The sequence below is a fragment of the Primulina tabacum genome, chromosome 15, assembly GCF_025594145.1.
Source record: "Primulina tabacum isolate GXHZ01 chromosome 15, ASM2559414v2, whole genome shotgun sequence".
Taxonomy (NCBI): Eukaryota; Viridiplantae; Streptophyta; class Magnoliopsida; order Lamiales; family Gesneriaceae; genus Primulina; species Primulina tabacum.
The window spans coordinates 1,026,323-1,048,900 of NC_134564.1; the positions used below are offsets into that span (position 1 = coordinate 1,026,323).

Consider the following 22,578-nt stretch of genomic DNA (forward strand, 5'->3'; position numbering starts at 1 on the left):
CGTATTGTATATATAGAATTAGAATAATACTAACCTACCGTTTGGTTCATGGTAAGAGATATATAGTATGGAAATAAGTAATATTTTGTAATAATAAAATAAATAGAAAATGATAGTTAATATAGTGTTTGATTTAATTGATTTGATTGATTAAACTTGAAATAATATGATATTACCATTTTGTCATTGTTGAAAATATTAATAATATTATTTATTAAGGGTAATATCGTAATTTTATATTATTGATTTGATTGACGTGAGATAAATTATTACGAATTTGATTGATGTGAAATAAATAATTAATAATTTGAATTGATCGAGATAAATAATAATTGTACAAAACAAGTGATATGATAGGACTATTTATATTAGTACTTATAAGTACTTGAACCAAACAGTACCTAAAGGTACAACCAATATATCGTTACAACGTTATTTACAATCATTATATCGCGATATTTTATTGTTATATAACAAGATTTTCTATTCAATATATACTGAGATTTTGACAAATTGAATTTTTACATTGAATTTTTTGTTATACAAATTAATGTATAAATATAGATGAAGATGCAGCGTTTCTTGTGAAATTAACACCCCCTGGCCCCACCCCGCCCAAGATTCTTAAACAATCGCCCGGGATAAAAAGGTCATTTCACTGCGAGGCTAGGTTTTTCCGAGGATTAAACATTTCAGTGGAGGAGCGGTTTGCTTGTTCAGCTGCACTGCACCGATTGCCAAGTTGCTCGAAACCCTAATCTACAATCTGATTATCTTCCTTGAGATTCGATAATCTGGAACTGTTTATTCGTTCGATTGTTCCGTTTCTGCTTCGCCTCGTGGGATTTCGAGGTTCAAATCGTGTTGTCATTAGTACTTTAGCCGTCGGTTGTTCTAGATCACCACTTTTGTTTTTCGATTTAGAGTAATTGTCCCTTATTCGTTTTTTTGGGTACTGATTTGGTTGTATGGAGTGATAGCCTGAGCTTTGGGTTTTCTTTTCAGTGATAAATTTTAGTTGTGTTGTAATTGGCTCTTGGAGCTATTAATCGTTACTGCGATTGGGGTTTTCAGTCTCAATTTCTGGTAAGGAAGCGGGCTTGTTTTTTAATTTCAGTGTCCCTGTTGTTTCTTTGTATGGTATTTTGATACGCTGGGCATATTTTTCTGTGTGGAAGTTTTGAGGATATTGCGGTGGTTTGGTGTTAGATAGGACATGAGGAATGTATTCTACAACATGGGCTCGTAAGATCTGATAATGTTGAATAGGGGGGACGCATCTGTGCCTTAAATCTAATGGTATTTTTCATAGATCTGCTAACTTTTGTTCTCTCTGTTGAACACCTGTAGACATTGTTGATTTAGCTAAGTTTGCGAAGTTGGAGCATGGAGAAAACGAATAAGAAAAGACCTCTTGTGTTTTTAGATGTCTCAATTGATGGAGACGTTTACGAGAGGATGGTGTTCGAGGTATTGTTGGTTTTTTTAACTCAATATCAATCAGCCCATGCATTTTCAATTCAAGTTTAACTCCATCCTTTATCTTTCAATTATTCTCTCACAAGAAAGTATATTTTTAACTTCTGCCATTGTCTTCTGCGGGAATGCAGCTTTTCACTGATGTTGCTCCGAAGACAGCTGAAAACTTTCGTGCTCTTTGTACTGGTAAGCTTTCCATTCCGTTTTTGATTTAACTTATTACACTGGTGATCATAGTTGCTTTTAAATTCTATGCGCTCTATATTTTTTTTCTTCGATCTCTAGATATATTTTTCCCACTATTTATGTGCTTGTTAAATTTTCTCTTTAGATGTTGAAAATCCAAGTCTAGTTTGGTGGTTCTTTGTTCGGTTTTAGAAGGATGATATCATCTCCTCGAATGTCCAAATCTAATAGTATGAAGTAGTTTGAACATAAGAACTTTGGTCTGTTCATGGATATAAATCCTATTATAACACGATCTATTGCCCTTTTGATCTCGCATGTTTCAAATTATCGTTTGTTTCAGGAGAAAAAGGTGTCAGCCCTAAAACTGGGAAGCCTCTCCATTACAAGGGAACCTTTTTCCATCGTATTGTCAAAGGATATGCAGCTCAGGTATGCTTACTTTTTTATTTGTCCTTTTAGTCTTCTGAATAACGAGCTTAATCCGATAATTCTGTGGTTGTGTAGTTTTGCTAAGTATAAGTTAGAAGTGGCCTTTATCTTTTAGCCAAATATGTTTGTTTATCGTGTGACAGGGCTGAAGGTCATGACTGTCTTTCTTGTGATATTGTTTGAGGTTGTATTTTATGGGTTGTCCATTTTTAGAAAACACTCTCTCCTAGCTTAAATAGCTTGGATTTGTCTAATTGTTTTTGTTTACTGAAAATTGATTGACATTCTATAAATGTTTTGCAGGGTGGGGACTTTCTTCGGCAAGATGGTATGTTGTGCCAGTGAATGTTTCAATATCCCAGTTTCTCTTTTGGATGGTTAAAGTTGAATCTTGTATCACTTTGCAGGCAATTTTGGAGAAAGTATATACGATGGAAGATTTCCAGGTGAAAAACAATTCTTTTCTCATCATCTAATTTATTACGTTGTTTATCTTTTGGCTTAGATTGAATGACCTTCTGCAAAATACACACATATCTGTCATTCTCGAATCCAATGTGTGATTCATTCAATTATATTAAGTAAAAAAGACAAAAGCAGGCCCATTCATATATTTCTTTATTTTCATATTCTTTTTATCTTGAGAGCAAGTGGGTTTCCTTTTGTATTGCCTATGAAGGTTGGGGCTGACTTTGATCTTATTCTCGCTGCATTGGAGCTTCAATTCAAATGATATTGACGAATGGTAGGGAATCTAAATGTTTTGCCTGCCTTATATGTCCTCTATATTTGTTTCGAATTGTGGTAAATTCACTTTTGTTTGGCTTTCATTTCATTTGTTTTTAACAACAAACCATTAACCATGGTTAATTTCAGTAATCATGGGCCCCTTTTTACTCGTGTCCTATTTTTTTATTTGATTTTTTGCATTTTTTGTGATAAATAGTTTTCGGTGTGATGAGCAATGTTGAGTGTATGAATTTGAAGTAATGTGTGTCTTTCTGATCGCAATCAATGGGACTTTGGATTAGTAAATTTTAATGTGTTTCTTTGCATTTTTTTATGTTCATTACTGGTGAACTTGTCCAGCACTTCCTTACCTATATGTTGAAGAATGATACATATTTTTTTCATTGTTGAGTCTGGCTTGAGGTGCTGAGGCATAACAAGCTTAGATGTTGGCAATATTCATTTTATGGTGAAGCAATTCTTTTTGAATTATTCGGTAATATATGTGAATTTTCTACTTGAATTTTCTACTTGATTGAACTGGGTTTCGTTCTTATTTGTTAGCTTCTTGGAAGCCTGTGTTCATATGATGACAGGGAAGCTTATTCAAAAATGATGAATATGCTGTTTGTGGAGTTTTGATTGTTGTAATGTTTAAGTTAGTTCGCCCTGGCATTTCTTTCAAGGCTCAAAGCTGTATCACTACTTTTTGCTGTACTTCTGACAATTGTGTTAGAATAATATGCGCACAATTTTCTCGAAACCTTGGATCTGTTGTTGCTCTTGATTGGCAATTGAGGTTGATAAATATCGTCCTTTATAATAGTGATAGCTATTTTATTTGTAGGAAGGTGGGGCTGCAAAATTGATCGAATGGTGCAGCATTTAACATTTCATCATTTATTTGTGTGCGAAATTCTAATGGAACATTTAGTAGATTTAAAAATATGAGCCACTGTGTATGTTATTGTTGCTCTGTTTTCTGTGGTTGGTTTGACTGGAGAGTTAACGATGCACTGCTATCTGGTTTTGTTTTCGTGCATGCATTCAAGAAACTTGGAATTTGATTGCAGCTTAGGATTTGAGAAGCACGTGTAATTAGCATGTGAATTATTCTGACAGTAACTATTCTTGATCTAGTATTAACAAAGTTGGAACTTTTTATGTTTCCAGATGAATTTCCGAAGCTGAAACATGATGGACCGGGTTTATTATCTATGGCAATTGCTGATCGTGATGAACGTGGCTCATTGTTCAGTATCACCTTAAAAGCTGATCATCATCTTGACAGGTTTGATTTTTCTAAGTCTGTTAGCTCTTCAATTATTTATTATTATTTAATTTCCTTCTATAGAAATTTGCCCAATCACAGCAATTATGTCTGTCATTCTTGTGTCATTATTAAAAAATCTTTCTTATTTTGAGATGTCTATTTTATTTTTATGCCCGCTCTTATGACGTGTCATTCAGAAATATCCTTTTACCTGTTGCCTCTCCAGCAAAAGTGAGAGTCTTGGTTATTTTCGTGCGTCTTATCCTTTTTCGCTGTCGATTCTCTGGAGAAGATTTGAGGTGAAAAATGAGTTGTCAACTTCCTTTGTAGTCATAGTTATAAAAGACGAACTAGACTCTCCCAGGTGCAGCCAGGCACGACCCCTGCACCTGGTGGCACCCTAAGGCCCGGAAGGCGGTTCAGTTAGACTTGCACAGTTGCACTTTACATGTGCTTTGGGATACGGCTCACACCTTACATGCGCTATGAGAAAAGCTCAAGGTGTCTATGGGATCCTGTTTGACGGAGAAAATGCTTCACTTTTTTTGTCAAAATGAACAAATAAGTAAATAAAACATGGTTTTGAAGTGCTAAAAAATGAATAAAATAAAATCATATAACTCTCCAACCCTAGTCATCAGTGCAACATTTCTTTTTGCTGAATCCACGTCGCGAAACCAATTACGAAATGTCTATCTATTCCCTCTCCCATTTCTAAAATTGCAATCACGCTCCTCTGTTGAATTTATATCTGAACCTGAAATTTAACAAGTTTTCGAGTTCTTATTTTACGAGATTGGAACTCGAAACTCCATTAGAAGACCAAAGGTAACAATAGTTAAGTGTCACGACAAAGCAGAGAATAAAATTTAAAGACTGCGGGGAAGGGTTATGTAAATAGGTGAGAGATTGGTACTACTTTATTTTGATGTGCTACGAGACTTATAAATATACAAATTATTTAAGTGTTGAAATTTTAAATAAAAACTGTGAACTTTTTTCTAACCTACCACCACCTTATTTTATTTTTCTACTTTTTTGTCTATAATTGACATTTTATCCTGTTTGATATTTAGATGATTGAACTGTTGTACCTTGTTTAATTATAATTCCACTAGATAATTAATCTGATGTAAAATGCCAGACAACAATTCATACATGCTTATTATTTTGGTAGTAAGCTATTAAATATTTGATTTTTTATGTTTAATATTTTACATAGTAAACATAAGATACTATACAACATAATTTTCTTTGTAATCTGAAAATTCAGGTATTTTTATCTTTGTGAGCTTTGGTTTAATAAAACAGGTGCATTGCCTTGCTCCTTTTTCCTAGGCCCTAGAACACCTTTGCGCCTTAATGCCCCTCGGGCTTTTAAATATTACTTTTAGTACAGGTACTGTAATTTATAGAATTCTAAGAGTTAGGTAGATTAATTACTTTGTCACTCGGATGTTTTAAATATAAAATTATTTTTTCGATTTCTGTTTGATCTGCTTAGTTTTTCGTTCCACTCCGAGCATAGTTCATACATGGGCGTCCCTAGATTCTGCGCAGCCAGGCACTGCCCATGCGCGCACCTGCGCCTCCGCGGGCTGTCCATGCGCCTGGGTTGCAGGTGCGCTTAAGACTTTGACACTGTGTGCTTGAAGAGAACTCGGGCCGATTGTTTCAATAAATAAAAAGAAAGCATAAGCCCAGCCCAAACAAATTGAAGCCCATTAACCAAAAGGCACACAATTGTTGACTGTGAAATTCTTGGTTGCTTTTTGAACATGTGCTGTGTCTCCATTTTATTTATTTCCCACAACTACTCTCTTTTATTACAACAAACTAAGTACTGTCCCAGAAAATTACAGCGGCCATATTCTATTCTCAATTTTTTCTTCTGCAATATAATTCCAACAACGTATTTAATTTCTACAATTCCATTCTCTCTTTTAACTTCTGCCATTTACTTCCTACAGCATACTTAATTTCTAAATAACTTCAAATCCTTCGTGGCACTTTTGATAATGCTATGCATTTACTAATGAACCTTTTACATTATTATTTAGTATTTTCTGAATTTTTTTTTTTTGCAATGTTATATTTTCGTAATATTAACTTTACATATGTATATAAAAAAACCATGTTTGATGCGCCTTACTTTGATAAGGCTCGCACCTTGCCTTGTGTGCCTCAGGCTCTACGACACCATGCGCCTTAAATTACTATGACTCATAGATTTGCCTCATCAATACTTTTTATGAACCAGTTCTTTCAGATATATGTGCCCCTATAGCATGAAATAGGTGAACGCCCTTGGTTGCGCATCGATGAATGCTGATATGCAAATTTTTTCCCTGGTCCTCAACATGTTTATGATCTTTTATCCACAGGAAATGTATTGTCTTTGGTGAGCTTGTGGATGGGAATGATGTGTTGAAGAAGATTGAGAATGCTGGGGACGAAGATGGGAGACCTGCCGTTACTGTGAAAATTATTAATTCTGGAGAAATAAATGATGGTTTGTATCTAAAAACTTTTAATGAATATTCTTTTTGCCCGGGTAAAAATGTTCTGGTACATATTTATAATAGTGTCGCTGTGTTATGTTGTATATGTTAGTTTTCTTTTTCCCTTTTGTTTTTTCCTCTTTCTTAGAACTATTGAGTTTGTAGTTGCCTTCATAAGCCTCTCTCACTCTCCCCCACCTCCCCCCCACCCCCCGCCTTCCTTTTTTCCCCTTTTAATTGCTTCTTAATGCTTTCGTATGATTTTTACATGTATTGCATGCCTACAGATAAAAGGAATGGGAATAAATTGAAAATAGTGGACACCATGGAGGCAAACAATCACGAAGTAAAGCGCAAGGGGAAACACAAAAAATCTTCAAAAAGGAGGAAAAGGAGAAGACGCCATTATTCGTCCGAATCAGGTAGTTCAACAGATACTGACTTGGAGTCTTCAGAATCTGATAGTGATTCCGACTCAGATGCATCCTCTTTAAGTGACACTAGCTCTTCTAGTGATGAAAAACGTAAGAAAAGGAAGAGATCTAAGAGGGATAGACATAAACGTGGAAAGGGGAAGGATAGGCGACGTGAAAAACGACGCAGAAGACGAGATAAAAAGTCCAAACGTAGAGCTAAAAGGTAGCAACTATATAAACATGTCATATTTTAGTTGTCCTCTGATATTTCATAGATACTTATAAATAATTCCCAGTTGTTTGAATTCATATTTTAGTTGTCCTCTGATATTTCATAGATGCTTAATCAAATCCTCCCAGCTATTCGAATTCAATGTGGCAAATAAAGATATAATTTTTCTATTTGAGTTGCATTAGCAATGCAATTTGACTAAAAGTGACAAAATTTCAGATTGCTGGTCACCATATTTTGCGAAGCCAAGAAACTATATAATGTTGGTTCATGAGTGCAGATAATATCTGTGAATCTTGGCCTCACATCCCTATAATTTGAAACTCAAATTTTGTGGAAATACTGTAGGGATGATGTCTCAGATAGTGAAAGCAACAGTAGAAGTGGAAGTAGCTCTGAAGAAAATAATGATGATTCGGTTGGAGCTTTTGATAAGAAGCAGAAAAGTGCTGGTACGATAGTCATTACTAATTATTTGATTTTTTCATTTCTTTCCTTGTCATTTTTATTAGTTATGTTCTGCAATCTTCCTTGTTGCATTCCACAAAAGGAAATCAATCTTATCTTGTTGAGAATTGGGAAACCACAACTGTAGATCATAGGAAGGTGAATGCAGCTGACATGTTCGACGCGGAGGAGGGTGAATTCCCCGAGGAGAATGGAGAACATCAAAACAATGGTGTTGGAATCGAAATGGGACCAGACAGAATGGCTGACAGACACCCTGATGTAGTAGCCGATGTTCCTGGCAAATCTAGGTGCATAATCCCTTTCTATGGTGTTACCTCTTTATTATTCTTTGTCCTCCAATTACCCGAGGTTTATTGCTTGTTGATGCACAGGAGCCGAAGCTCAAGTCCTAGAAGAGCCCTGAGTAAGAGTATGAGCTTGAGTCCTCAGAGAACTGATGGAAGAAGTCCTGGTGTTGGTGCAAAGCATAACAGGAACAGGAGCCCATGTGTTAGTCGAAGTCCCCAGGTGCAGCAGATCTCTGATAAGGGCAGAAGTATGAGTCCAGTTAGAAGTGGAAGCAGAAGTATGAGTCCAGTTAGAAGTCCCCCAAGAAGGCAGGACAGAAATCTAAGTGTGAGCCCTCCAGCTAGGTCTCGTTCACCAAATAGCCATAGTAGAAGTGCCACAGTTTCTCCTCCCAGAATAAGAGTTACGCGGAGCCCGCTCAGAACTTCATCCAGGAGGTCATCATTGAGGTCGGCGAGTCGCAGTCCTGTGAGACCTTCTCGACGCAGTGTAAGCAGGAGCTCAGGCAAACCTTCTCGAAGGAGCTTAAGCAAAAGCCCAGTTAGATTATCCCAGAGAAGTGTTAGCAGAAGCTCAGGTAGGGCCCCCTCCAGAAGAAGCCCTAGTCGTAGTCCAGTAAGGGCACCTATCAGGACTAGGCGCCGAAGCTACTCAAGGAGTCCTGTAATATCAGGCCGGAGAGCAAGATCACCTGTTTCTAATCGTGGTGGGAGTTCTTCAAGAAGCCCTTCTGCTGATGGATCACCTAAACGGATCAGAAGAGGTAGGGGTTTTAGTGATCGATACGCTTACGTACGGCGTTACAGGAGTCGCTCCCGCTCTCCTGATCGTTCTCCCATAAGGTCATATCGATATGATGGTAGAAGTGAGCGTGATCGGTAAGAAACAATCAGATCTCTCCTCCCCCATTGACTTAAGCCCAGAATTTCTTGATATTGTATTTAGTAACTTAATGCCTCTGTTTTTGTTATTTGTTAGATATCCAAATTTTAGAAGATCCCCAAGGCGTTATAGGAGCCCACCTCGTGGAAGAACTCCTTTGAGGTACATGATATTTGTCTCCGACTATTATTTTGGTTTCAAGAATAATCTTGTTTTGAAATAGTCAGAAAGCTTATTTAAGGATAAGTCGCAGCTTATGAAATTATTTGAACATTTCATTGAGACTTCTGAACTTGAAACTGCCTCAAAATTATGTTGGCTGTTTCTTTCTTGCATTTTGCGTATTATTCATTGAAGCTCATTCTTACATGGCATCTTACAGATACAGGGGCAGAAGAAGCAGGTCTCGTAGCTCCAGCGTGTCTCGCAGTCCAATACGCTACCGCAACCGACGTTACAGCCGAAGCCCCATTCGAAGCCGCTCTCCGGTGGAGAGGTATCGTGGGTCCCCACGTGGTGAGAGGCGACGATCACCTTCACGTAGCCGAAGCCCATCTGCATCACAATCCCCTCGTGAATCACAATCTCCCAGGCGTGCTACAAAAGGGAACTCAAGGTCATCATCTGGTAGCCCTCCTAGAAAGACAGGTTTGGTTTCTTATGGAGACGTGTCACCCAATTCTAGTCATGAATAACCACATATCCACAAAGATTGTTATGGTATCGTAAATCTGCCAAAAGCTGGGTAAATCTTTTGCGACATTTTCCTTCTCCGTGGATGTTCGCCCATGCTGGAACATTGGTATGGAGTTCTATGGACAATATCAGCTTGTGGTAACCGATAATTAATCTTGACCAATGTAAAACCTAATGTTTGGATCTTGTTTGGGAGTGTTTTTAGTTCGGAAGTTAGACCTCTATGCCGTCGTTTGGAACTCTCGATTGTTGTTTTTGGACAACGGTTCTTTTCCCATTTTATTAGTTACTAATACGATAAAGATGTTTCCTAAGTATATTATGGGGGTCTTAACTCTATGCTCCAGAAATGCTTCAACATATTTAGTGAAGCAATATTAAATATTTCGAATCAAATTTAAATATTATCGATTGATCTGAGAATGGCAGAAACAAAAAATTCAAACCGTTATCAATCGATACGAGTTATTGGCAATACGAGTACAAAATTCGCCCTAAGAAACTTGGTGGATCCTGCTGCGCATTTTCTGCTCTTCTAAGGATGGGGGGTATTGGTTTGAGGTAGGTAATATCCAACTATGTGAAACCCTCCAACTAGATTTCAGATCCATACATACCTAGGCACATTAACAACATGGCTACCCGATATAAGATCTGGTGTGTATTTGGCCAATGTACTGGTATTGATGGTGTCAAGTACGGTAAATGTATGGTAGGTGAAAATACAGAAAAGCCATCAGGCCCGAGAAGTTGAACTTTGCCAAGTTAGTTGAAACTCATTCGGTTTGCTTGCCTAGAAGCTCGACACAAATTTAACTCTAGTCGATGAATCATGTTGACATCACTCATGATCGTTCAAATAATTTATCCACGGCTCCCTATCTACTGTATGATTAGCTGTCCATGTACATCAAAGTTGGTGGAAAGTAAATTGATGGAAGCACGTGGGCCCCAATCCCAAGATGCCTCATTGTGATTTTATGGTCAAAAGCTTTGCTTCTTGGGCGTACCATTCCACCATTAATGCTCATTTAGCTAAGAACGATCAGTACCTACTTCGAATATAGCATATGAGCAATCTGAAAATCTACTTTACATATATACTTTGCCAATTACAACACCAAAATTCGAGATAAAAAATGTTTTTTGAATAAGTAATTTATTCGATTAAAAATTGACTCGTCGAACATCCATTCATACAATAACTCTTTATCTGACGTCCATGTTATTACTTGTTCAGAACTTCACATCTATTTTCCCTGCATCATGAACTGAAATCATGTGGTACACGATCCGAACCGACTGATGTTGAAGCTTGAAAGTCTGTGTTAGTACTTCAAATTTTGATTCTAACTCAAAACCTTTTTTTTAATGAGTCCGTGATTCTGGCGTAATATTAGGGTTGAGGTTTGGCAAAGGTCGGACAATTTCAAAAGTAATCCGAGTTTCGGCTTTTAATTAAGCCAAAGGTCATAATGTGGGACTCTCGTAAGCGAACTTTACTACATTCGAGCTCTTTTTTTTTTAATATATTAATGGAGACAAAACACGATAATTATAATTTTAGTTTTCCAAAATAATTTATATTGTTTAACCACCTTGAATAGCAAGCGGGTTCGGAATATCAGATGTTAAAAAGATGGTTTGGTCGTGTTCGAAGTACAAAAGGCCACCCAATGCAGCTCGAGTGTGGAAACTGGAAAGGGTAAAGCAAAAAACTAAAAGAAAAATTTAAAACATTTTTAATATGACATTCAAAATGAAATGATTACTTTTGATTCTTCGAAGCGGTAAAAACCCAGAAAATATGAACACAAAAAATGGTAAAAGAACAAAATTTAAGTGAATTGTAGATTTACATAGACAGACCAGTATAAAGGTGGGGGGAGAAAAAACCTACACCCTTTTTGGTTGTGTTCAATCTAGAACCTCATCAGGTCCAGGTTGGTAAAGAAAAGCTTAAACCCCACTTATCATCTTTCACACCTGTAAATTTATGTCCTTTTTCAATTTAAAAAACAGATCTTTATGCTATATATCTGCAATTTTCATGCTACACGTGTTCTGGTGTTTCATTAAACAACAGTTTGTGCTTGTAAAGTTTTTGATTCTTTAGAACCTTGTCCACTGGAAAGTGAGAAACATCTCTTCTTACTTGGTGTGAAGGTGTGAATGTACACTTGTTGTATGCATTTCTTTTTCTTTTTGTTAAAAGGGTTTGTTTTCTTGTTATATTCTTGGTTGAATGGTGGCAAGTTCTAATCTTTCCCATTGTGACCCCTGGTATTGATTCTTGAATGTGCATTGCATAACCAATAAGTATTCTGTGGCTGGCTCAGGCGTCATTTATTGAATTTTCATGTTTCTTGATGTGGTCATGAAGATCACAACTTTTTATTAATGTTGTTCCGCTGTTTTCTTGCTTCTTTGGCCCATGTTCGTGTTTCGTTCTCATGGATTCTTATCTCCTTTTGATTTTTATATCGTTCACCGGCGGATGCTAAAACTAGCCTGTTGATATTTTATTTTGTATTCCATTTTCACCCTTGAAATGAGCAAAAATAAGTATCTATTTTTTTCTAAAATTTCTCATTCATTGCAGGAGCTGTTTTTAACAACTTATACTCGAATTCTTGGACGTTCACATTTGAAAAAGAAGAAATATGAGCTTCAAAGGCTCTGCTGGGGGTCTGTTAGTCTCTCATTTCCTTTGTTCAAATATCATACGAGATGTAAATATGTTAAGTGTTCTGTCATTTAAACGGATATGGGTGCTATGTTTTAAATTTTGTTTCTTGAATGTTTTAGGTAGCCAAACATCTAGAATGGCGTATGAATTTGGAAGGACTCATGTTGTCAGGCCAAAAGGACAACATCAAGCTACAATAGTTTGGCTACATGGCCTTGGTGATAAAGGCTCAAGGTATGAAACCTGTTTAGCTGTCAACAAGAAAACATTTTCACATTATTTTGGTTCCATGGACTCTGTATATAGTTGAAATAAGCGACAAGCAAATTCATTTTATTCAAAGAAAGTTCATTGTCACAAATACTTGTAATTTACGAGTGCGAAATCATTGAATGCGTGCTCAACTACTATTTCTTGGACATGACTATGGCAAGAATACTTATTTCAACTTTACCAGATACCTTATATACATTGACTAACATCAATCTGGCATGTGACGTGTGTGTAGGTGAAAGAATGCCAATTTTTTGTCTTGTGTTCTAGTATATTCTCATTAGGACAAATGGTTGGATGCTTCAAAATGATGCCTTCTACTTGTCCTTTATTGCATTCTTAATATAATCGAGTTGATTTCAACTGCATGAAGTAATTTGGAAGATCTAGAGCTGGGACCACTTCCCCGATAGTGACGGCCTTAAGAATAATAATATGTAGTGAAGAAACTTGATTAAATTCAGGTGTTATACATGTGTTAGGGAATTTTATTTTCAATTATTATGGGGCCATGACCTCGACAACATATAGTTGCTTTATCGTTTTCAATGGCATCTTCTTGCAAATGTGGTCCCAAATCTATATAGACAACTGAATCTTGTTTTAATTATGTTTAGTCATGTGAGCTTAACGAGAAACCTATTACAACTTTTCGGTTTGATTATAAAGGTTATCATATGATGCCAAATGGCTATATTTTACCAAGTTATGTTCACTCCCGTTATCTTTCTGCAGCTGGTCACAGCTTCTGGAAAGTCTTCCCCTTCCAAATGTGAGGACTAATATGGATTTTCACTCACTTGGTAGCTCTGGGAAACTGCTTCGTCTAACTTGCATATGGTTAATAAATTCATGATCTTGTTTTATAACTAACTCCATGCAGATAAAGTGGATATGTCCGACCGCGCCTACGCGTCCAGTGTCTCTATTTGGGGGATTTCCTAGCACTGCTTGTAAGATATTTACTTGTGTAACTCACGATTTTGTTTATCTTTATAAACTCAAATATTGGTATTGTGCTTCGAGTGCTAATAGTGCCAGAGAACGAACTTGTCTTTTCCAGGGTTTGATGCACAAGATATCTCGGCTGATGTCCTTGATGATATACCAGGATTGGACGCATCAGCAGCACATGTTGCGAATCTCTTGTTGACCGAGCCTGCTGATAGTAAGTTTGTGGTTTAATGCATTTTATTCACGCTTAAAAAAAATTACTATCAATGGATGTATCAGCACAAGATTTTGTAGTTTCGTCTAATGGTCGAAAGTGAGAGAAGAAAAATATAATTCCTGTGTTAAAATTATGTCTTTTGCGGTTTTCTTTATGGTTTTTTAAATTAGAGTGTGCTTAACAAGGCCAAAGCCTCGATTTTAGTTTTTATTTTGCCTTTCTGCTATATAATTCACAGGTCAAGGAATCTTAAGTTTTTGTCCTAATGTATATCGTTTCTTGATATATCTCATCTTGATAATTTTCTGTAGTCAAGATAGGTGTTGGAGGCTTTAGCATGGGTGCTGCAACTGCACTTTACTCAGCCACATGCCACGTTTTTCGGCAATACGGAAACAGGCACCCATACTTGATTAACCTGAGCTCGATTGTCTGTCTCAGTGGCTGGCTTCCATGTTCAAGGTAGGAAATTTATCCCTTATGCTCCCAATTCATTTACACTGCAAAAGAATGTCATTTTTTTCGTTGCTGCTGCACTTAGCTACTTATTGTTCTCCAGGACACTGAGGAACTGGATGGAAACATCGAATGAAACTATTAGGCGTGCGGCATCACTGCCCATTTTGCTTTGTCATGGCACTGGTAAATACATCTTCATGTGCTCCTACAATCGTAGATGCTGCTTTCATCTAACTTCTAGTCTAACATAGATCAACAATGCAACGTGGTTCAGCGGAAAACAAGATTCGTATTGAATTCTCAAGTTAAAATTCGTCTGTTTAACGTATAACAGCTATTCTGTTTCTTGGTTATTTTTGTGTTTCAGGGGACGATGTTGTGGCTTATAAACACGGAGAAAAATCAGCTTGTACCTTAAATTCGGCTGGATTTCAAAATCTTACGTTTAAAACATACGAGGGGTAACCATATATTCGGAAACTTTGCCGACAGCTCATTTCCATGATGCAAATACTTCGATTTTTATTTATTTTTGTTTTCTTGTTCCTCATATCAACTCAGGCTTGGGCATTACACAATTCCTGAAGAGATGGATGAAGTTTGTCGCTGGTTAACCGTAACATTGGGGCTTCAAGGGTCATAGTTTCGAGATTTTGGGAAGCAACTTTGGGTATACATGGGAAGAAATAAGGTTGAAATATAATGAGGATAAGAAGCAGGAATTTTAGCAGAGATTGGATGAGTATATGGCATACAAATAACATAGTACGAGGCTACATTATAATATCTTTTTGCTGTTTGTTTGGAATAAACAGTGTATTCCATCAATATCTTGATGTATTCTGAGGCTTTTGGACTAAATTTAGAACACACCAAATGGGGTTTTGAGTAATAACAATTAACAATCATCCAGTCAAAGTGGATGATTTTTATGTTGGAATGCAATTTTTGTTCGCTTTTTTTATATGTATATTGTCATTTTGTCAAGTTAATTTTACCTTTTTGAAAAAAGAAAATGTGATCAACTAATTATTTGTTTTTTATTGGTGAGGGGCAGTAGACTTTTAAAGATTAAGGTCGTGAGACTCGGTTATTCTTACAAAAGAACACGACGTCCTTTTAAATATTGATCAAACTCGAATGTAAGAAGGTTATTTCAAATATTTGGTACTACTAGATTGATCTTCTGCTATATTGTCTTCCAGAACTTAAAAACTTTAAAAAGCAGCTAAAAACTATCATTCTTGAAAACGTTTGGAAAAAGTAGGATTCTTCGGACCATTTGGCTTGTTATTATTGTCAGCGTATAGTGCGAAGTATGAGCTTTTCAGACCTGTTGCAACAGATCATGCGAGCTCAAGATTGCTGCCAATAATCAATGAACACTTTTTATAGACTAAACAAGATTATATGTTTCTATTTTGAGCTCGAGTGTCAAGATTTACCTTGAAATCGTGTTGCTCATTTGTTGCCACCTCGATCTTGAGGATCTTTCAATTGCTGAACCGGGGATGCGAAAACTGATTTAGTAAGCCTACTGGTGAGTTTGAACCAAATTCTTGAACTAGGTCATGAGGAGGAGACACTCGTTTCTTGTTTTGGGAGCTTACTTTACGTTATTGAGAGATATGGGAGGGTACTCAAGTGTCTCTGGATGGTTATCTTTCAAGATGTTATGTATCTGGCACACCTAAACAACCACTAATCAAGTTCAGTCCCTTTACAATCAGGCACTGAGGAGATTTGCGAACCATGCCAATTTGGAGAACTCTCACGAGAATAATGACTACTTCCAGAGGGAAATAGAAGTGCTGAGCTATTTGTCCATTCTATATAGTTAGGTACTCCAGAACGTTTCCTCAGATTTCTGACATGGTACCGATAATTCAAATTCGTCCTTTGGTTCTGCATTACCGAGTTCAAGTTCCTGATTAGACGAAAGTCGATTAAGAATTTTCTTGGCGGTTTCTGGGACACAGTCATTGTTTTCTAAGCGGAGACTAGGGTCAGGCGACGTGAGGTACTCTTCGTAAGACGACCTTCTTTGCTATGTAACGCAAAAAAGAAAAAAAAAAAGGGGGGGGGGGGGGGGGGGTATCAGGGAGTAACTCAAGTTGTAGAAACAAGGAAATGGCAATCGCTATTGTAATACTGGAAGAAAATATATCTTACTTTGAAAAATGGAGGTGACAGCGGAGTCAAATTCTGATCAGTGCCAAGATAAGTATTATGACTATCCTTTGTAGGTGCCGCAGTATCAAAGCTATCAAAAGAGGAGTCTGTTCTTTGGTTATTCTCTTCTCCACTCAAGGGGTCCTTCATAATGCCTTTCTCTGGGAGAAACAGAGAACATCAAGATCAATTCTGGCAAGGTTGGTAAATTATTTTTGGGGGTTAATGAAAAAATGGAGAGTTTGATTTCGATAAAGCTTAATTATATCACCATTTCACTAATATTAAATTTGCTTCCAAAATTTATTTTTGATTTTGTAGAACCTCAGATAATCATTCTTCGGTCCCTTAAGTGCCAGCACAAGTGAAGGCACCAGTTACATCAGCCAAAGGCATTAGTTAGCCAAATAATGTCAACTGTAAATGATACTGATTTTTTTTTGTCACAATAAGATCTTAGCACGAAGCATACCTCCCTTTTGGCCATAGACATTTTGACACCCTTCACAACGGCATCCATCCGAACATCCCACTTCAGACTTTTCAAAAAAAAAGAAAAGAAGCAAAAACAAACTTCTTCGCCATCAACATTTGGAAGTAATTAATTTACAGTTGAAATCCCCTTGTCCCTCTAGACTATAAACAAATATATAACAAAATAAATGTAGACAAAACCAAAGAAGAAAGACAACACAACATAATGCATCCATGAATCTTGCAGGACCTAGCATTTTTCACTGTACGAAAAACTATAATTGATGAGTAATAACATTACCTAGCATTTTGAGACACGTCGACTTGTTGCAATTGCATCCTGTTATGTGATTTGCAGAAGATGGTGACAAAAGGATTCCATCTTCCTGAATATATCTTAATCATTCAATCAGTATATCACAAATATGCAGCATGATTATAAACTGCAGATGGCTCAATGCTATGCTGGACCATTTTAGGTGCAAATGCATTGCGAGATTCAATTAGTTCTCGTGCCTCAAGAACTTCATCATCACATTCATTTACGTTGAGGCAACCTTGGCAAGAACAAGTTTCCGAACAATATAAACCAACAGCAAAGCACTTGCAGTAACTGGAAGGTAACAAATTACAAATATGTATTACAGAAAGTTCTTAAAAAAGAAAAGCGAAGTTTAAAAGGTGTGACTCTTGTTACAACCTTCATCCTGTGCAGATATGGTTGCCCACGACGGTTCAGTAAAATTTGTCCTGCTTTACATTAACATCATCCCAAATTATATCTTGAATGAAGACAGTCAAAAGATATTCAACAAAGAACAAATCCGCTATACACCTTGTTAAGAGGAGTCCTCTGGCAATTGGGATTGACTCGCGGTGATATTAGTCGATGGCGAAAGGATTGAACCAGAAAATTCTCTGTGCATGCGGCAACACATTGAAAGGCCGTGCGGGAGACAGGTTGCTAGTTTTACTAAACTTAGGCGAATACTGAGATCCAGGGAAAAAAACATGTAAGATCACGCTACCTCCCTTAGCATATAGAGTCCATGCAAGTTTTTCTTCTTCCTTTTTTTTTTCTTTTTAATGCTAAAATAATAAATAACAGTGTTTTTAATATATTAAATTAATTGTAAATAAAGCGTGAATGCTTTATTTATATAATTTATAAAATATGGAAATATTTTCTTTTTTAAAAAATTATAGAAATATTTTATTTATCTAGTTAAGAAAAATGTCTATATTAATCACTAATAAAAAAATAAAAATATTGGTGGAAAACAAGTCACGGGAAATTGTACGCCATTTGAGTTTCGTGCTACGAATTTGTATATGGATCCTCCCACGTTTTGTCATTGGACCAAGCCCAGAGTTATTAAGTTCTTTATTTATTGGACCCGACCCGACTTGTTGTAGTAAGAAAAAAATGATTTTTTTAGTTCATTAATATATTTAATTTTGAGTTTTGGACAATTAAATTTTCAAATTTTAATTTTGACACCCTAACGTTTAATTTTTTATTATTTTGGTACAATTACTATCGTGAGATATGACAAGTTAGTAATTTTTTATATCACGTCACCATTTTCTCGTGTTTCATGTGCATTTTCCAGTGGTACTTAGACCAAAATAGCTGTAAATTAAAAATTGGTTTATAAAAACTAAATTTTGAAAACTTAAAAGATAAAAACCCAAAAATATAAAAACAAAACTATTTTTCATAGTATTAAAATAAACTTCAAATCCTAAACATCAAATTCTAAAATATATAATAATAACATTAACAACAACAATACTATATTATTATTGAATTGAAACATCTTCAAATATTCAAAGTTCAGCATCCATTCCATCCACACTGGAAACATCAATACACGTTTTTTCGAAATTTTTTTTTTATGAAAGTTCAGATATCGCCATCGTTAGCCGTTGGATCGGCTTTCTAAAAGCGTTCTTGTAAGTTCGGCTGCATCGGTTGCACGCGAAAGGAGAAAGGCATGTGAGCTTCGTAGTCGGGAACATGAGCTTGTTGATGATGATCGTACACACCGTGGTTCTCCATCACATGTTGTTCATCCATAGGGTTCAATTGGAGTTGGCCCTGTTATACATGAACATTCAAAATTATATATATGGATAATCAATCCTATTATCAAATTATCTATGTTTTACGGGAAAATTGAAATTTTGGTATTGTATATTTGCTTATTGTGTGTTATTTTCTCTATGTTGCCAAATTTCATTTTAGTATTTTTTTCAGACGTGACACTGACATGTATAATGTTATATCAGTATTCAATTGGAAAAATGAATAAAATTGTCAAAAATTGAAAGATACATGAAATTACGAAGATTGCAATTTTCTCGTATTTTATATTTTCGTATAGTCTTGGCAATAAAACTTAACTGTAATTATCCCGATTAGTTAAATCCTAAACTATAATTAAAAAAAAAATATCATGATACCTCAATACGAGGAGAAACATTAATTTGGTAGAAAAAATTTGAATGGAAGTGATATTGGAAAGAACTAACATACCAACTTAAATTGGAGACTCTGATTCTCGTCCTCCATCATTTCTGTCTGAACCATTCGAAGAAAAAAACAAATCATTGAAGAATAATAATTAAATAAGCACAAAAGTAGTAAGTATATTTCATAAAAAAATTCAATTTTTTAAATTTGATTTATAGAAATTCATGATTATTGTGCTAAAGATCAAAATGAATAGAAGATAAATGACACTTGAATAATAACGTAAGAGGAAAAATATCGAAAACTGGACAATGCCATGAGTATTTGTACATGTTTCCTCATCATCCGCACAAATTCCATCTGTCACAATCAAAATAAAAAAAAAATTCAGATTCTTAATAATTATGAAGAACATGAAGCAAGGAACTAAAATCTAATGATTAAGAAAATAGCTAGACACCATTATATTAATAAAGAAGAATTGATTTTTAATAAGTTATTACGATATCGATCACTTATTAATTTACTAAAAATCATCGTACGTAGATGAAATTTTGCAGTTTAAATCTTTTAAACTATACATAATAGTAATATTTACTACTCAACAATTATTCCTCATCCAATAATTGTATTAAAATGACTAATTAATTTGTAGGTCGATGAAATAAAAAGAAACATATGTAAAATTTAAGTTTATTTATTACCTGTTTGATTTTGAGAGCAGAAGTCCCATTTTCAAGGGCATCCTCCAACACCATCAGTTCTCTGTAGTTCAAACTTGTGACATCTTCTCCTTTCAGATGCCTATCAAAAAAATTAATTTATAAGTTGAGGATAAATATGAATTATGATCGATTAAGAGAGAAAAATTAATTATGAGATTCTTGAACCTGAGTTCAATCTGCATGCTGTCATTCTCCTTCTTGATTCTGGTGATTTCATTGTCCAATTGCTGTGTATATATATGCATTTATTTCAAATAAACAATTGTCAAACTCAAATGCGAGTAAATTCATGTGAAATCCATCATAAGATAGCTTAAATCAACTCGTCAAATTAATTAATACTAACCACATAAGTAGTAAAAAACAAGTTTGTTGGTTCCAAAAATAAGTTAAATAAATCCTTAATTCAATGAAAAAATAGATCTATTAAGCATGTGTTTAAAATCTAAAGCACAGGTACCCCAAAAACATATACGACAAGGGTGCGTGTGTACAAGATTTGAAAATATAAGAGTTAACATATTTTTTTCGACAGAGGTTTTAGCAATGTCTGGTTTTCACAGAAGTAGTGTATCTATTTACTTCTTTATAATTATAAGTAGTTTTTCTCCTCATATGTAATTTTTTGCGTCGCGACAATTTTGAATAAATCCCTAGTTCTACTAAAATGCCTAGGGTGATCTACTTTCAAATCGCTAGCCATAAGTTAACTAGTTATAAAAATGTTGAAGTTCCCTTCTTAATTTTTACTATTTCAACCTTAGAACCAGAGGGCAAAAAGAAGTTGGATCATCAAATAGCTCGTTTGCACAAAAGAGGGAGCTCAAATGTTATATATACAAGATCTATATATTAGGGCATTTTCAAAACATTAAATTTCCTTTAATGTGCTAGGAAACTGAAGTGACATCCGTAGGTTGTTTCCTTAATCTTGCAACATAAAGATTTGCCATTTTTCTTACCAGATCTGTCAACAGATGTAACATTTCAGGCAGTTCATTCTCGTGTTTCATGGTCAAAATACTACCAAAACATGAGTTGAAAATGAGATCAGAAATTATAAAAGAGAACAAGTCCAGATCTAGAACAAGCAAATCTCCTAACAACTACTTGTAATTCATCTTTCAACAAATTCAACGTTTTGAGGAATTTTACATTAATTTCAGCAAAAAAAACTTTACTTCCTAGGTTTTTTTTCTTATATAATATAATTAATTACCTCATGTTTAGCATCCCAAAGCCTTTTCCCAGAGAGCTTATGATACTGATCCAACATGTCAACAAACCTTCAAATCAAGAATCAAGAAAACCCTAATCACAATTTCCTCGGATCCCAAAGAAAAAGAAAACAAAACAAATTGGAACCTAAAAACACACACGAGCTAGCTATTTATTCATTTCTTGATTTTCGGAGAAAACCATTAATGAACGAACTAAAAACATACGTTGTCGAAGGGCTGCAAAACTCATGCATCTTGCCAGAATTAGCAAGAATTATCACAGAAACCTGAGCATCGCAAAGAACACTAATCTCCTTGGCCTTCTTCATGAGCCCATTTCTCCTTTTCGAGTAAGTAACCTGTCTGTTGCTCGAGTTCTCGATCCTCTTGATCTCAATCTTGCCTCTTCCCATAGTTTTTCTATCTTCAACAAAAAATCGTAGCAGAGGCAAACTGTCCTGAAAAACTATTAATAACCAAATGAATGGCTGTGAATCGATGAAAAGAGTTGGGCCAAAACATTAGTGGGTGCCGGGGGTGGGGGGGGTTGGCTTAATGGCATTTTCCTTACAAGGGTTGGGAGATGAGAAACTTTACAAGGCTCAGACAAATAAGGTATATATTGATATTGCCAAGCCAACTCACTTAATAAATCTTGTGTATGAAATTTTTGATTCTGTTACAATTAAGTTTGATCCGAGGTTGCATCATCTAATTATCCTTTGGTTTCTTGGCTCTTTTGTAATAAAATTAGTGTCTTTTAATCTTTTGTTGCAGAAAGATCACATTCAACTTGATTTCGGAATATTGTAGATCAATAGCTAGGGACTAGTAGCATCATATGTCATCTCCAATCAATTAAAAAATGGATATGTTTATCCCCAATCATTAAAAAAAAAAGAATACGAATTTTTTGGTTTTGCTTAAATCTTTCCGTGTCAAATTGAACTTCACTTTCTTATTCTTACTAGAAAACGTGGCACATTCGAAGCATGTCTACAAAATATAGAAATAGATTCAATAGAATTTTATAGAAACAATAGAATCGATTTAGATATTTGGTATATATTTTTTGGATGATTTTGATTAAGAAGAAGGAGATTGATGGTTATTTAGCTAGTATTTGAGTTGAAGGGTTTGTGGATAATGGCAAATTAAGGGCATTTTCGGATTACCTAATATTAAAATAATATTTTGAAAGAAGTAGGTCTCTTGTGAAACGGTCTCACGAATATTTATTTGTGAGACGGGTCAACTCTACCGATATTCACAATAAAAAATAATACTCTTAGCATAAAAAGTAAAATTTTTTCATGGATGATCCAAATAAGATA

General features: G+C 35.4%; 3 protein-coding genes across 9 annotated transcripts; 2 read left to right on the top strand and 1 right to left on the bottom strand.

Moving 5' to 3' along the window:
- Nucleotides 1-593: 593 nt before the first annotated feature.
- On the top strand, nt 594-9,935 carry LOC142528116 (uncharacterized). Of its 6 annotated transcripts, none has more exons than XM_075633194.1 (14): nt 594-740; nt 1,349-1,470; nt 1,611-1,665; nt 2,009-2,097; nt 2,401-2,425; nt 2,505-2,543; nt 4,000-4,117; nt 6,484-6,611; nt 6,888-7,239; nt 7,597-7,700; nt 7,799-8,006; nt 8,091-8,885; nt 8,986-9,051; nt 9,272-9,935. In XM_075633194.1, exons 2-14 carry the CDS (start codon nt 1,387-1,389, stop codon nt 9,582-9,584), a joined length of 2,376 nt encoding a protein of 791 aa, XP_075489309.1. In that variant the 5' UTR covers nt 594-740; nt 1,349-1,386; the 3' UTR covers nt 9,585-9,935. The 6 variants fall into 6 exon arrangements, with proteins under 6 accessions (XP_075489309.1, XP_075489308.1, XP_075489311.1 ...); XM_075633193.1 differs by having other exon boundaries at nt 659-852; nt 1,351-1,470; XM_075633196.1 differs by having other exon boundaries at nt 662-852; nt 1,351-1,470; nt 7,844-8,006.
- A 1,412-nt stretch (nt 9,936-11,347) lies between these two features.
- LOC142528039 (uncharacterized) lies at nt 11,348-15,137 on the top strand. 2 transcript variants are annotated; one of them, XM_075633079.1, is made up of 10 exons: nt 11,348-11,528; nt 12,188-12,273; nt 12,394-12,508; nt 13,283-13,319; nt 13,431-13,500; nt 13,611-13,715; nt 14,030-14,180; nt 14,278-14,360; nt 14,545-14,638; nt 14,739-15,137. In XM_075633079.1, the coding sequence occupies exons 2-10, from the start codon at nt 12,249-12,251 to the stop codon at nt 14,818-14,820; spliced, it is 762 nt and encodes a 253-aa protein (XP_075489194.1). In that variant the 5' UTR covers nt 11,348-11,528; nt 12,188-12,248; the 3' UTR covers nt 14,821-15,137. The 2 variants fall into 2 exon arrangements, with proteins under 2 accessions (XP_075489194.1, XP_075489195.1); XM_075633080.1 differs by lacking the exon at nt 11,348-11,528 and adding an exon at nt 11,747-11,868 and having other exon boundaries at nt 12,188-12,277.
- A 3,386-nt stretch (nt 15,138-18,523) lies between these two features.
- LOC142526928 (floral homeotic protein GLOBOSA-like) lies at nt 18,524-21,800 on the bottom strand. The gene is made up of 7 exons (XM_075631595.1): nt 21,470-21,800; nt 21,244-21,310; nt 20,190-20,251; nt 20,004-20,103; nt 19,630-19,659; nt 19,363-19,407; nt 18,524-18,924 (listed from the first exon to the last, which is right to left on the bottom strand). The coding sequence occupies exons 1-7, from the start codon at nt 21,655-21,657 to the stop codon at nt 18,766-18,768; spliced, it is 651 nt and encodes a 216-aa protein (XP_075487710.1). The 5' UTR covers nt 21,658-21,800; the 3' UTR covers nt 18,524-18,765.
- Nucleotides 21,801-22,578: the final 778 nt, after the last annotated feature.